General features: G+C 50.5%; 1 protein-coding gene and 1 pseudogene across 6 annotated transcripts in view; one reads left to right on the forward strand and one right to left on the reverse strand.

The window, feature by feature from the left end:
* The window catches only part of SERHL2 (serine hydrolase like 2), a 30,572-nt gene that overhangs the window by 3,988 nt on the left and 11,494 nt on the right, over positions 1–15,090 (forward strand). For all 6 annotated transcript variants that reach the window (XM_059187158.1, XM_059187163.1, XM_059187157.1 and 3 more), the window contains exons 7-8: positions 180–289; positions 774–853. In XM_059187158.1, the coding sequence (XP_059043141.1) occupies positions 180–289; positions 774–853 (190 nt within the window). The remainder of the gene's footprint in view (positions 1–179; positions 290–773; positions 854–15,090) is intronic.
* Positions 13,472–13,540, reverse strand: LOC131839947 (U4 spliceosomal RNA; annotated as a pseudogene).

A 15,090-nucleotide genomic window follows, 5' to 3' on the forward strand; every position in this document is an offset into this window, starting at 1 on the left:
GGGCTGACTGGGCTGACAGATCACGGGGCTAACCTTCAGGGGCTGATCTGGTGCTGCCCTTCGCTGGGTCAGAAGGGGTCCAGGCTGAGGGCCTGGGGAGGCCCGAGGGTGGGGACGGGGGCCGAGCCCTTCTGTCTGCAGCCAGACTCCCGCCACCCAGCAGAGCCCTCCTGTCGCAGGGAATAGAGTGCGTGCCGACCTACCGGCGGGGAGCCATCGAGTACGTGCTGCAGGTGGAGGCCTCCCAGAAGCCTCGGCAGGTGGCCAGCCCAGAGGAGATGCTGCAGAGGTGAGTGCTGGGGGGGGCGGCGGCAGGAGGGGCCGGCTGGTGCAAGACCTGGGCAAGCAGTGGGATACCAAGAGAGGACGTCTCTGGGGCACTGAGGAAGCCTCAGGCTCCTACACACAGATCACACAGATCACACAGATCACACGGAGCCTGTTTCTCTCTGCGCTCACCGCAGGTGTCAGGTTTCCTGGCTCTCTCCAGACACCGCAGCTGGGGCAGCCGGGACTCCCCTGCCTCGGGTCCTCCCGGCTCTGTAGCCACGCCCTTCGTCTCCCAAGACGCCTTTCCACCTACTCTCTACCCCTCTTCCTCTCCCTGTAAGTGGGCACACGTGCACGCGCACACACACACACACACACACACACACACGCTGCCGATGCGAATGTCCCCACTGCCACATGCCTGTGTCCCTTGTGGGGCCTCCTCTTCTTTCCCTCGGGCCTCCCCTGCCCCCAGTCATCCAGCATCCCTCTCTCCTCCCCAGGTTCATGAAGAACAACAGTCACGTGAGTGAGGAGAGCGCGCGACTCCTCCTGCAGAGAGGAACCACCAAGGTGGCCACAGGTAGGGACTCGCCGGCTCTGGCCGTGGCTGACCGGCCCTGCTCTTACTGAGGAGCGATACCCGCAAAGTCTCGTGGCTCATTGCTCTCCGGACCAGCATAGCACCGAGTGCTCAGCAAACAGTGTCTCGTGCCCTATTCTCACTCCGTTCACGGCAGGGGAAACTGAGGCTCTGCTAGACCAAGGGACGCATACCAGGTCAGACAGCTGCTGCGCCTCCCAGAAAGGCCTGTGGAGAGCCCCGTCAGGTGTGTCGGGGGTGAATGTTGGGGAGCGTCCCAGCCGTGATCTGCTGACCCTGTGCGGTGGGTGCCGGTGTCCCAGGCTAGGGTTTGAGGCCGTCCGATGGGGCAGGGTGACTTGAAGGGGGTTTTTTGAAATGGGAGACATAGCACAGGAGGCACCTTGGTTTCAGGGCAGCCTTGGGCCCGTGTTTTCTGCACTTTGTTTTCTGCTATGTCCATTCGGGAAAACTTTACCAAGGTCCCAATCAGTGCCAGCCCCACGTGTGGCCACGGAGCCGCGGTGAGTAGCAGCAGACACTGCCCCTTTCCGGGCGGGCCGGTCCTGCCAGCTGGCACGACCCGACGGTGCCCTTCCCAAGGGCCCTGCCTGGAACTAACTCTGCCAGGGGTTGAGCCGGGATGAGGCCAGGTCAGGGGAGTCCATTCTAGGAGGAGAACAGACAAGCAAGAGACATTTTCTTATAAGTGTAGTAAAAGAAACAGAGGGTGTTCTGGAAGAAACCCTACAGAGGGGGTCCTGGAGGCGGCTCCCAGAGGTGAAGCCCAGGGGAGACAGTGTGGTAAAATGGACCAGGCATTAAATTTGGTCCAAAGCCTTGGGCTGATTCCTGGCTCTGCTAGCTCAGAGATCTTGGGCAAGTTCCCTTTCCCCATTTAGACATTTCCCCCCCCTTTTTCTTGGGTGATAGATAATGTCTTAGGATCTTCGTGCTAATGTTCTGAGAGGATCATGCTGGGAGGTGAATGTGGCTTCAGCTTATAAAGTAGCAAAGGTGGCAGGGGTCAAAACCCCAAGGGCTTGCCAGATTTGACCAAGTTGTGGCATTAACTGGGCCACTGGGAGTCAGCAGAGAGTGGCGGGGACTGTGGTCCTGGCCAGTGGTTATCACTGGGAACTCTGGGCCTTGTGTGGCTGGAATTTCTAGTTGCTCCCAAGAAGCCAGAGATCTGCTGTGTGGCCAGAAGTTGCAGAAGTTGCCAGAAGTTGCCAACACACCATGAGGTCAGGTAGAATATGCTTAAGGGATGTTGTGGCCTTGGGTTTCCGGTCTGTGACTTGTTGTGAAGGAATGTCTGTTATCATCTCTGAACCTTGGCAAATCTGCCATGGAGAGGGGAGGTCAAGGCAGAGGCCCATGGGCCCGGGCTTCCCAGCGGGCCCCCACAGATGGCCCAGCACAGAAGTGGGCTAATCTGGAATAAGACATGTTCCCAGCCAGGCAGGGGAAGCTGATTAGGCCAAGCCCGGGTCCCATGAAGGGGTGAGCACGGACACTGACGCAGTCATCAGGGAGGGTGAGGAGAGAAGGGAGGGGGCTGGGTAAGGCAGCCGGGTCGCTTTGTCAGGCCCAGCCCCTGTGCAGCAGCCATGGCCCTTTGGGGCCGGAGCTTAACCCAAAACAAGACCGAGCAGGCTCTGAGCCCCCATTGGGGGTTGGAACACCGGGAGAGCCGGTGTTCCAGGCTGTTCGGGAGTCCTTGTCCTCAGGTCCCAGAGCCTCTGACGGTCCCCAGTCCACTCTGGGGCAGCAGAGAGCAGGGACCGCTCCACGAGCCCAGCCCGATCCTATACCTGAACCCAAGTTCATCTGCCTGATGCACAGCAGAGCCAGACACTCAGGAGGCGAGCAGAACGGGGAAGACCTCCCTGTGGGGGAACGCAAGGGGTTTTGTTTTTTGGTGTTTGGTTTTTTTTTTTTTTTTTTTTTTTAAGGCAAACGGGAAGGGGTCTGGTAAAGGGGAGAAGAGCTCTGAGACTTAAAACCAGATAAAGGAGGTTAGTAAAGGGAGGGTCTACGGGGAGGTCAGTGGTCTGAGCAGTTCTGGCTGACTCCTTGCGTCTCTGCAAAACGAATTAACACTTGGTTATCCTGGCATTGGGCTTGAGTATTGTCTCGCACAAACAGGGCGGCAGGCAGCGTTCCCAGACCAAGCAAGTTTGGGTAAGGACCCTACAGCAGCCTCAGTGGCCCTGTTACTTGCTGGTTACTAGCTTTGGTCCCCTGGGCCTTTGATCATCCCTCATTCTTGAGTGCAAGGGGCTGATGATTGCTCTGGCTACTTCCTGGCTGCAGTGGGGCAGAGATGGGGGGAGGGGGGAGAGGAAGGGATCCTTTTTGTGCTTAATCATAGACAGTCCTCAGTTCCGGCTTAAAACCCTACACTCTGCATGACTAGAATTTTTGTGCTTCGGTTAATAGTTTCTGTACAATGTTTTATACCACGTGTTGTGATTAAGGAGCACAGAAGAATTAGGAATACAGAAAATTCCACATTAGAGGAAATGTTCTGAGTCAAATGGACCTAAATCCTTGGGAAATCCAAGAAAATCATCTGGGAAAACCGTCCAAATCGGAGTCTGGGACTTTAGAGATTTGTTGCAACCAAGTAGCTTATTGTCTTTATTTTGTCAAGGGGAACATCCGTTTCAGAGGGAGCGTTAATGTGTGTGCAGCAAGGAAGGTCCGCTTCTGAGGAAGTATGAATATGTGTGCAGCCTGATGAATGTACTGTACAGACGCATCCCTGTTCCACTGAGGTCTAACCCAGAGCAGTGCTTAGTTTAGCTTTAGTGCTTTTTCCTCTCCCACTCCCCCTGCTTGCATTCCCTCTCTTGCTGTCTCTCTCTCTGTGTCAAATAAATAAAATGTTTTAAAAAAATAAAGATTTTATTTATTTATTTGAAAGACAGAGATCACAAGTAGGCAGAGAGGCAGGCAGAGAGAGAGGGGGAAGCAGGCTCCCCGCTGAGCAGAGAGCCCGATGCGGGGCTCGATCCCAGGACCCTGAGATCATGACCTGAGCCGAAGGCAGAGGCTTAACCCACTGAGTCACCCAAGTGTCCCTCCACTGAAATTCATATTACGTGCCTAGAAAGGGGAAGAGATTTCCTTAAGGTAGGCACTATTTTGTGACCTTTGATTTGTACGCAGCAGGAGGTAGTGTAACCTGAAGACTGATTAATCCAGCTTTGCTGAACTAAAACGAGGAGATGGTGGCCCAGAACATGGGTTACGTGAAACAAGTAGTCACAGTCTTTCTGTTAGCGAGTATTTGGTTTTTATGACCTTATGTTCTCGCGTCCTTCCATGAGCTTCCAGAGGTCATTACAGGGGACACTGTTGAGGGTGTTAAAAAGAAGCAGGGTACATAGAGTCCTCCAGTGAGAAATACTTTCTGATAAGTAATTTTCATCTGGTATGTTGCAACTATAGTTGCTTTTCCATAAGTTACCATGAAGTTGGGCTCATTAGAGGAAGGTGGTGGGCATAGCTGTGGGGTCGGCGTGGTCATGTATGGGGAAGGGCTTCAGGTACCATATTCAGCAGTCAGACATGTCACCTGAAGACGCTGAAGTTTATGAAATTCTGACCATGGGATTATCTTTCCAAGAAAAAGAGGTGGGGATATGGAGCGAAACCAACAACCCCAAGGAGTCCTACTCCTCTGCTAGTGTGTCTGTCTCCTGAGTAATACCTTGAGGTCCGTCACGGGCTCACAAGAACAGTTAGCAGATTCCTTCTCCAAAAGCAGTGGGGTGAAGTCTGTGCTCTGGGGGTGTGCCATCTTCCAAGCTTTGGGGGATCCTGACTCTTGTGTGTTTTTTGTGTTATTTTTGTTGGTGGTGGTGGTGATGGTATTTTTGTTTTGTTTTGTTTTGTTTTCTTTGGTTTTGGTCTTCTTTCTCCAAGGTCAGAGCCTCCTTTCCTTCCAAGCAGCCTCATGAGCAAGTACTAGGAAAAGTACTTTTCCATAGGGAAAGTCCCAAGGTGTGGTGATGAATTAATATTTTCCGCCTTTGTGTTTGTCTTTTTTTTTTTTTTCCTTAGAAAAACATCACAGATCAACATTGTTTCCTCTTGGCTGAAGTCTAACTACTCTGTTGTTTTGTTGTAACAAGTTTGCTCCAGATTCAGTGAACCAGTCTTAGTCTTGAAAATAGGTTACTTTGGTTAATCAGTCCTCTCATTTCAGGAGGCACTGCAGGCGGGCTCTCAAAGTTAGATCTGTATTGTGCAAAGCCATCAAGTAATCAACGAGAGGGATTTTGTGGAAACAAAAACAGGTTAATGGTTAGCTCAAGTTGTAAACCCAGTGTCTTGAGTCCTGAGTGTCCTTGGCGAGATTTCTAGCTGTTGGGCTTGAGGCATGTTCAGATGGAGTGAGGGCTGACACCTCACCCTGGCCTACAGTTTGCATGTCTCTGTTATCTTCCTGAGCAGGCCCCCCAGCAACAGACATGAAGATTGTTTAAACATGAGCTGTTGAGGGGCACCTGGGTGGCTCAGTGGGTTAAAGCCTCTGCCTTCAGCTTGGGTCATGATCCCAGGGTTCTGGGATCAAGGGATCAAGCCCCACATTGGGCTCTCTGCTCAGTGTGAAGCCTGTCTCATCCTCTCTCTTTCTTTCTGCCTACCTGTGATCTCTGTCAAATAAATAAATAAAATCTTAAAAAAAAAAAATGAGCTGTTAGGGCAATTTCTTGGAAGTTTACTTCTCTCAAGCTATCTAGCTTCGGTCTTCAAGGCTTCGTGAAAAAAATTAAATTTAAATTAAATTTAAAAAATTAAAAAGATGGTTTTAACTCTCAGTGGTTTCACGTTGACGTATGGGAGGAAATGGGAAACTTTAGCTCTGAAGAGTCAGAACCAGGTATTTGAAGAAACCAGAAAATTTCAGGATTGAGCCCAGTTTTTTAGGCAAACAACGGATACTCAGAGATAATTCATAAGAACTAGAATCTAACATCCACAAAGGTGTGTTATTGAAACATAATCTTTCTCACAAAAATCACCCTTATTTGCCTCAAAGATAGCCAAGTTGAGATTAACTCATTTGTAAAATGAGTCCAGTTTTAACTAGCTTGGCCTGATTGTATACTCAAGTGCAGAGAAAAGAGTGATGTCCGTATAGGTTTCTTAAAAAATGTGCTTTGCTGGAACTTTTCATATAATTTCAGATTGAGGGGCGCCTGGGTGGCTCAGTGGGTTGAACCTCTCTGCCTTTGGCTCGGGTCGTGATCTCGGGGTCCTAGGATTGAGCCCCGCATCGGGCTCTCTGCTCGGCAGGGAGCCTGCTTCCCCTTCTCTCTCTGTCTACTTGTTATCTCTGTCTGACAAATAAATAAAATCTTAAAAAAATAATAATAATAATTTAGATTGAACTTTTAGAAGCCTCTTGAGGCTAAGAAGCCAGGCCAAATAATTGCAGTCAGATTCACGTCAATACCGATAGATTTGGGTGAATTCCTCTCTTCTGGAGGTCCTAAAAATACCCTCCAAAATCTGTATTTGTTTCCTGGAGTTGCCATTACAAAATTTCCCCAGACTGGATGGCTGGATAAATATTTATTTACTGTCTCACAGTTTGGAGCTAGAAACGCAGTCAGAGTATCGGCAGCCTCTGTATATGGCTCTCCTAGATCTGGTAGCCTCAGGCATCCCTTGGTTTGCGTGTGGCATTCTCCCTGCCCTTCACGGTGTGTGTTGGGGAGAGTGTGCAGGGAGAGGCAGAGTAGTGTGATGGGATCAGGACGTGCAGCAGAACTTGCAGTTTGCTCTTCTAAATAGAATAGTCTGGGGCGCCTGGGTGGCTCAGTGGGTTAAGCCGCTGCCTTCGGCTCAGGTCATGATCTCAGGGTCCTCGATCTCAGGATCGAGCCCCACATCGGGCTCTCTGCTCAGCAGGGAGCCTGCTTCCTCCTCTCTCTCTCTCTGCCTGCCTCTCTGCCTACTTGTGATCTCTCTCTGTGTCAATTAAATAAATAAAATTAAAAAAAAAATAGAATAGTCTGGGTTGGCCTCATGGAGAAGTGACTTTTGAGCAAAAGCGACACAGGTGAGGGAGCTCGTCACACAGATAATCCCGGAAGAAGATGAGCAGGGGCAGGGGAGCTGCCAGGAAAGGCTTTGAGGTGTTGGGGAGAAAAAATTTTACCCCATCCTTCAAGTTTCTTCCAGCTGGTCTAAGAATTAAATTGGTAAGTTAACAGGAGAAAATAACATCTAATTCCGTACATGCAGGGAGTCCACACAAACATGAGAGATTCCAAAGACAGGTAAAATGAGGTATACAGGCCACTCTGGACTAAGGAGAAGGGGGTAAGGGGTCTGAGGCTCCAAAGGGAAGGAAGGCAATTCACAGAAGGAGTGGAAAGAGTAAATGTTCGGTAAGCAAGTGTTTGCTGGGCCATCGGGAACAATGAGACATAAAGAGGAATTTTCAAATTCCTAAGTTCCTCCCTCTCTACCGCACCCAGTTTGGAGTATGACATAGTGATCTATGGTGAGTGCTTCTTCCTGGAGCAGGAACTGTATCTGAATCCTTTTAGGCAGTTACAGGGAAGGTCAAAAAGAAAAACTTCTTGAATCTTCTGATTCTTAAAAATAATCAGATAATCAGCCCAGGGGTGCCTGGGTGGTTCAGTGGGTTAAGCCTCTGCCTTTGGCTCAGGTCATGATCTCAGGGTCCTGGGATCAATCCCCACATCGGGCTCTCTGCTCAGCGGGGAGCCTGCTTCCCCCTCTCTCTCTGCCTGCCTCTCTGTCTACTTGTGATCTCCCTCTCTCTGTCAAATAAGTACATCTTAAAAATATATATATATATCAGCCTAAAATATGCCGGAGATACATTTTGGGGTGGCATGTACGAGCTCAACCTGGCTTCTGGGAGAAAGCAGGAAGCAGTAAGCCAGGGCTGGGAGAGGGCCAGGTCCTCATCCACCATCTTCACTGTGTTCCTGTCATAATACCGGCTTAGGTCGTGAGACAAGCTCGAGGTGTTGGCCTGAGGGAGGGTGAGCCCAGCACTGGTTGGGGTTCCCTAATGACAAAGCACAGTCCTCTGTCACTGTCTGGCCCCCACATCCGGCCTGCTATCGGGGCCACTTGGCCTGATTTTTTTGATTTGTACAGTCGATGACAGAAATATCTCATGAGGGGGATTTTGAATATGTGCTCATATTTCAAATAGAAACTTTTATGTAAAAATGAAGATTTCCAGTTCCTTTTTTTTTTTTTTTTTTTTTAAGATTTTATGTATGTATTTGTCAGAGAGAGAGCACACAAGCAGGGGGAGCAGCTGGCAGAGGGAGAAACAGACTCCCCACTGAGCAGGGAACCCGATGCGGGACCTGATCCCAGAACCGTGGGATCATGACCTGAGCCAAAAGCAGACGCTTAACCACTGAGACACCCAGGGGCGCTGAAAATTTCCCGTTTCTTTTGGAAAAGTGGGAGGAGGGGCGCCTGAGTGGCTCAGTTCATGCTCCGCCCAGAGTCTGCTTGAGATTCTCCCTCTCTGCCTCTCCCCCTGCTCTGGAGCCAGCAGGCTCTTACACACCCCCCTCTCAGCTAAACAAAATCTTAAAAAAAAAAAAGAAAGAAAGAAAGGAAGGAAGGCAGGAAAGCAAAGCAAAGCAGAAGAGCTGGAAGCACATTTCGTGCCCCACAAGCAATGACCACTGTCAGAACAGGCTCCCAGGGCTGCTGTGTCCACGGGCCCTGTCCACACTCAGCCCGGCCTCTGCTGGTGGGTCCCAGCACAGGAAGGGGGAGGGAATGGGTTGAAAGTGTTTGTGAGCTGACTCTTAACCTTTGTATATTGGGTGCTGGGCATCGGCTTCCTCTGTGGTCCTGGGAAAGCCCCGGGCTCAGGCCCCACAGCCAGCTGGGCCGAGGTCCCGCGCGCCCTCCCCCTGCACCCTCCCCCCTACCCTATCCACCTGGCTCTGTTGTCCCAAGGGTTGCAGTTAGGACTCTCAGGGTTCAGGGCCCCTTTGTTTGCAGATGAGGAAACTAAGGCCGGAGAGGGAGGACTCAGGGCATTCGCCCCATTTCCTATGCCCATCCCAGGGCTGATACCATCCACCATTTCAGATCACTCAGCACTTCAGTAGGTCAACCGGGTGTGTACTTAGCTGGGGATACAAGCAGAAGCCCTGCCCTGTAGTCCTATAGTAGAGAGCAGGGGTCAGGGGACAGATGTCACTCCCCACGGAGGTTACCCATCCAGGGAAGGGGAGCTGCACCTATAGGACTCCTGCCCAGGAGACTTAAGGGTCATGAAGACTGAGGATAGTGCCCAGAAAGGTGAAAAGGATGAGGCAGTGAACATTCCAGACCTGGGGGTACCATGAGCAGAGGCCTTGCCCACGGCAGGAGGGAGTGCCTCCAGGTCCTGGGACCCCGTCAGAATGCCAAGAGCATTGAAAGAGGGGCAGAACGGCTGCCGTGGGGGATGGGGGAATTGGCTACCGGACGGGATAGGATGGCTCCAGGATGCTAACTACTGGTTGACGGCTGGCAGTGGTGTTTATTCCAAGAACACAGTGTTAAATCACAAAAATTAAGTTGAGGAAATCTGAAGATCTAATTGGTTTTATTAAATGACTCATGGAGGGGCGCCTGGGCGGCTCAGTGGGTTAAGCCTCTGCCTTCGGCTCGGGTCATGATCCCAGGGTCCTGGGATCGAGTCCCGCATAGGGCTCTCTGCTCGGCAGGGAGCTTGCTTCCCCCTCTCTTTCTGCCTGCCTCTGCCTACTTGTGATCTTTGTCAAATAAATAAATAAAACCTTTTTTTTTTTTTTTTAAAGATTTTGCTTTTTTATTTGACAGAGACACAGTGAGAGAGGGAACACAGGCGGGGGAGTGGGAGAGGGAGAAGCAGAGTTCCTGCTTAGCAGGGAACCCGATGTGGGGCTTGATCCCAGGACCCAGGGATCATTACCTGAGCTGAAGGCAGACGCTCAACAACTGAGCCACCCAGGTGCCCCAATAAATAAAATCTTTAAAATAAAATAAATGACTCATGGATTGGGCAGCAGCCCAAAGAGAAAGCTTAATGCACTCCTTAAGCTGTAGAAAAGAAAAGGGTTTTAAAGGCAGAGGGAGAGTGGAGGAAGGAAATTACTTGCAAAGAATGCATTCTTTCGGATGAGGTCGCCCTCATAAGGGGTGCAGAAAGGATCGTTCAGTAAACTTGCTGGTGATGACCAGGAGGTCCCATGTTTCCTGGCCAGAGGCTACCTCCCCCACCAGGGCTGAAACTGCCCTGTCAGGTGTTAAGTCTTGGTTGGCGGATGGGCGCCCTTAACGGAAGTGACTCCATCTTGGGCTTGTCACTGTCAACACAAAACAAACAAACTCTTTAGGATTTCTTAAGAAAAAAGAGAGAGAGAGGAGCACAAGGTTGCAGGCTTCAGAGGTATGGAGACAGACTTAGATTTTTACTCTTATTTTTACTCAAAATGTTTCTCTTGGGCTATTTGCTAACGAAGCTGATGGACAGTGTGTGATCAGGGCAGAAATAGAACCCACGCTTTGGAGTTTGATAAGGTCACTCTGAGCTTGGTAAAAATTAAAGTTATAGCTCCTGAGAGCCCAGGAGCAGGGCTCACGAACATTCAGAGCTGGAAAGTTCCTTTATCATTTCTGCCTTTGGATCACCAATCTTCCCTCAGCCTTGATGTTCAACCCTGATTTTATGTCCCTCAGTGCTAGGGTGACTGGTTTGTCTCCTCTGGGTCCAAGTCCCCTGTGTGTATGTGTGTGTGGGTGTATGTGTGTGTGGGGGTGGGTGTGTGTACCTAGAGTTCCTCATTGGGGGAACTTGCTGTAGTGCAAATGGTGGGAAACTTAAAAGTGATATATATTCTCTATTAAGTTCAGTTGATGAGCAAACATGGTACATGTGCTTGGCTTAGATTGTCTGGTTTTCCATCTGACGCCACATTTATCCTAAAGACACAAGGACAGCTAGAGAATTCCAGGAAGTACAGTTCCGAGGAACCAATTGATGCTGGGCTAGACTCCGAAGAAAAAAAAATCCAGTGAATCCTTCACTTGATAAAAGGTTAGGGATAAAAGGGTCTTGATAAAAGGGTAGGGAAATTGATGATTTACCAGGAAAGAAGGAACCTGTACATTGAGCAAACATATACATAAAACGTGTGTCCCGTGGGGGTGTGGGGCGGAGACGTCACCTGGGAAGGAGGCGGGTGACGAAATTCAGTCCGTGACACCAGGAGGTTATGGGAGGGGCTGTGGGCGTGCTCCAACATGGGGTCTTAGGCTCCTGGTCTCCAGTAAGGAAGGCTTGAACCCTATCAGCGGATCTGGAGTCCAGGCTTCTGCAGAGACTCCTAGTGCGTTTGTTAATAGGGTCAGAAAAGACGCAATCGCTGATTGGGGGTAACCATTGCCTGAAAAATACATTTTAAGCTTTTTGCTAGTTTTAGGGCCCAGTTTCAGGCCCCCACCCTCCACCCCACCCCTGGAGTCACAGTCATTCTTCAATCTCGAAGAATTGAAACGGTGACCCCTCTGGCTACTTCTTTATCTCCTTGGGCGAGGTAGGTTTTGGGTAAAGAGCAGTTTTTGCAAATCTCTGCCGCGTTGTGTCTAGGGGCGAGACTAAGCAGAAGGTTTCACTTTACAGGTCACTGCAGCAAGGGAGGTAGAAGTAACGTGGAGTCAGACGTGCTGAGATTTTTCCTGCCTTAATTTCCCGTTGTCAGTCTTGACATTCCATTTCTATGGAACATGGCAGGAGGTGCCTCTTCTGTAACTGCTTCAGGCTGAATGGGGGGGGGGGGCAGTAGGGGAGCTTTGGAATGGAAGGATTTGACTTGGTCCAAGAAACAACTTTTGGTCCCTTGTGCTGATGGAGGGGAACCGTCACATGGTTCCTTCTCTGAGAACTTGGATATTTTCCGACATATGTTGGGACCACATGCTATCATGAATCTTCACCCCAAGTATACTCTATGGAAAAGTAACAGTATCTAGTCAAACCCCTCATTCACTCTAAAGCTGATCTGACATCGATGGGTTTCCAAGAGAATAGGTCAGTCAGTCAGTCCCAGCCACCTTGGAAAGGGGGATGTGGAGGTCAAGGGCTTCTTGGAGCCCAGTGGCTTTCTGCCTGATTTTATCGATACGGGGTCATATTTCCGAGGATGAGTTAATACAGGTGTCGTAAGTGATGTCGGCCATCATAGACTCTGCCTTAGTTAGCAAGCTGTCAGGGAATCAGAGACATTTCTACAGAAATGAAAGAAAACACAGGTCAATGGTCAGAGCAAATTCTGAGTCCCTGGTGCTGCCAGTGAGAAGATTTTTTAAAAAGATTTTATATATGTATTTATTCGACAGAGAGAGAGTGTCCAAGCAGGGGGAGCAGCAGGCAGAGGGAGAGGGAGAAGCAGGCTCCCCGCTGAGCAGGGAGCCCAATGCGGGGCTCAATCCCAGGACCCTGGAATTATGACCTGAGCCAAAGGCAGAGGCTTTAACCCACTGAGCCGCCCAGGCGCGCCTTAGCCAGCTTGTTCGGAATAATTACCCACGAGGGAGCACCTGGATGGTTCAGTCCGTTGAGCTTCCAGCTCTTGAGTTTGGCTCAGGTCCTGATCTCAGGGTCATGAGACTGAGCCAAGCCTTGGGTCATCCGGCCCCGGGCTTGGCAGGGAGTCTGCTTCTCTCCCACTCCCTCTGCCCCTCCTCCGTTCCCTCTGGCAGGTGCTCGCGCGCTCTCTCTCTGTCTCTAAAATCAATCAATCAAACAATCAATCCCTGGTGCACTGTCAAGGTCTCTAAAATCAATCAACCAATCAGTCTTTGAAAAAAGAATAATTACCCATGAATACGTCCTGAGGCGGACAGAAGCACCCATCAAGTCCTCTTTGCCGAGATATTGCAGCAGAGATAACAGCTCCTTTGACCCCTGGTACATGTTGGTAGAGTAAAAGATTTCTGTTTAATATCGATATCTCCAAAGAAGTGCTTATTTGAATTAAACCAACAACTTTGAATTAGCTTCACTGTATGTTGCGCCTGTGTCCACTGAAAGCTAATCAGTTTGTCCCCCACTGTCAGCTGTATGTGGGGCTCCCGGGGGGACATCTGAAGCGGGCGGTTTGAGTCCAGGGAGCCCGTGGGCCCCTGCACACGATGTGAGACGTGATTCCACGTGACCCTCATAAGCAGTTTGCCCCACAGCCTGGGGCGCTTCTGGGCCCCTTGATAGTGAGGGTGGGAGGAGCAGGCGCCGGCGGCTCAGGCCGCAGAGGTACGGCGGGCAAGGCCAAAGGCAGATTGGAAGTTGTGGGCTTTTTTTTCTGTCTCCTGGCTTTTCCTCTTGCAAATCAGGCATTTTCTCTGGGTGCTTTCCAGCCTTCTGGAGGATGCGGAGAAGTGGGGAATAGGCTGGGCACCGGGGCTGGGCTTGGAGACCTGCGGGAACTGCAGGATGGCTGGTGTCTGCCTGTCTTCCTCCCCCTTTGTCTCATTATTCTGTTAGGGAGGGGGGTCAGGTGTCTTAAATTTGTGTTCATCTTCATCTCTTTGGACCATCCACTGCGTCCCTTCCTGTGAGGCGTCTTCGATTAGCAATAATCGCGCCTCGGATAAACCTCATTGGCTACGATACTGCCACTGCGCAAAGCTTGTGAGGCGTCTTCGTTAGGGAGTAACACGGAAGTCGGAAGGTAGGGCCGGTCACCGCCCATCAAATGAACTTGAAACAATAGTTGAGTTTGTTTTTCACTTTTTGAGCTTTAGAATGCCCCATTTCCTTTTTTTTTTTTTTTTTTTAAGATTTTATTTATTTGACAGAGAGAGAGATAGATCACAGGTAGGCAGAGAGAGAGAGGGGGAAGCAGGCTCCCTGCTGAGCAGAGAGACCGACGTGGGGCTCTATCCCCAGGACCCTGGGATCATGACCTGAGCTGAAGGCAGAGGGTTTAACCCACTGAGCCACCCAGGCGCCCCCAGTCCCCCTTTTTATTTTTTTTATTTTTTTTTTTAAGATTTTTTATTTATTTATTTGACAGAGAGAGAGATGACAAGCAGGCAGAGAGGCAGGCAGAGAGAGAGGAGGAAGCAGGCTCCCTGCTGAGCAGAGAGACTGACGTGGGGCTCGATCCCCAGGACCCTGGGATCATGACCTGAGCCGAAGGCAGCGGCTCAACCCACGGAGCCACCCAGGCGCCCCCAGTCCCCCTTTTTAAAAAAGATTTTATTTATTTGATGGCGAGAGAGAATCACAAGGAGGCAGGGCAGCAGGCAGAGAGAGAGGAGGAAGCAGGCTTCCTGCTGAGCAGAGAGCCAGATGAGGGACTTGATCCCAGGACCCTGAAACCATGACCTGAGCCGAAGGCAGAGGCTTAACCGACTGAGCCACCCTGGCGCCCCTAGAATGCCCAGTTTCTATAAGCACTTGCCTCTAAACCAGTTAAACAGAGCTCCCCTACAAATTAGTTTTAGCAGTACCACCCGGCGGGGGAGAGAAGCTCTCACCTGTATGTCACAGGTGGATGCGTGTACAGGAACAGGGTGCCGACGGGATTTAGTCTTTGTTTCACCAATATTTATGCAGAAGACATTAAAGACCCAACTTCCAGATACCCCCTTTTATTGAAACGAATCTAATTGTAACACAGCCTCGTAATTGATTATGATTCCTTGAGTGAGTGAGTTCCGGTTAGGGCAGGGCCAGTTTTGTGCAGATACCAAACGCTACAACGAAGAAACCGGGAGAGGCCCAGACTACCTCTAGGTGGTGCTGGTTCCTCCCAGAGGCGGGGGCAGGGGTGGGAGTGCTCCCTGGTTTCTGGTTGCTTGGTCTCCTAGCCCACTTCCCCTAACTGTGCGCAGGAGAAACTAATTCAGACCTGTTAGGGCCCCCATTCGGTCACCTGAGACTCTGGTTATCCTTAGGTTTCCCCCTTAGGTAAGGCCTCGCACGTGTCCCTTACACATGATCTCCCAGAGCTTTCTCTCGGTGCTTACTGGTTTTGGGGGACCGTGCCCTCCTTTGAAGCCCGGGTCCCCAGTCCTTTTAGTTTCAGCTTCGGTTTTAGACTAAGGCTTAGATAAGATCTAAGGACAGTAAGTGTGGCGGACCAGGAGGATGCTACTTACAAAGGATCCCTTCCAGAAACAGCCATGGGACACCCTCTTATGCATCTCAGTTTCTCCCAGCGAGGTCTGAGACC

Source organism: Mustela lutreola, chromosome 8, assembly GCF_030435805.1.
Source record: "Mustela lutreola isolate mMusLut2 chromosome 8, mMusLut2.pri, whole genome shotgun sequence".
NCBI classification, from domain to species: domain Eukaryota; kingdom Metazoa; phylum Chordata; class Mammalia; order Carnivora; family Mustelidae; genus Mustela; species Mustela lutreola.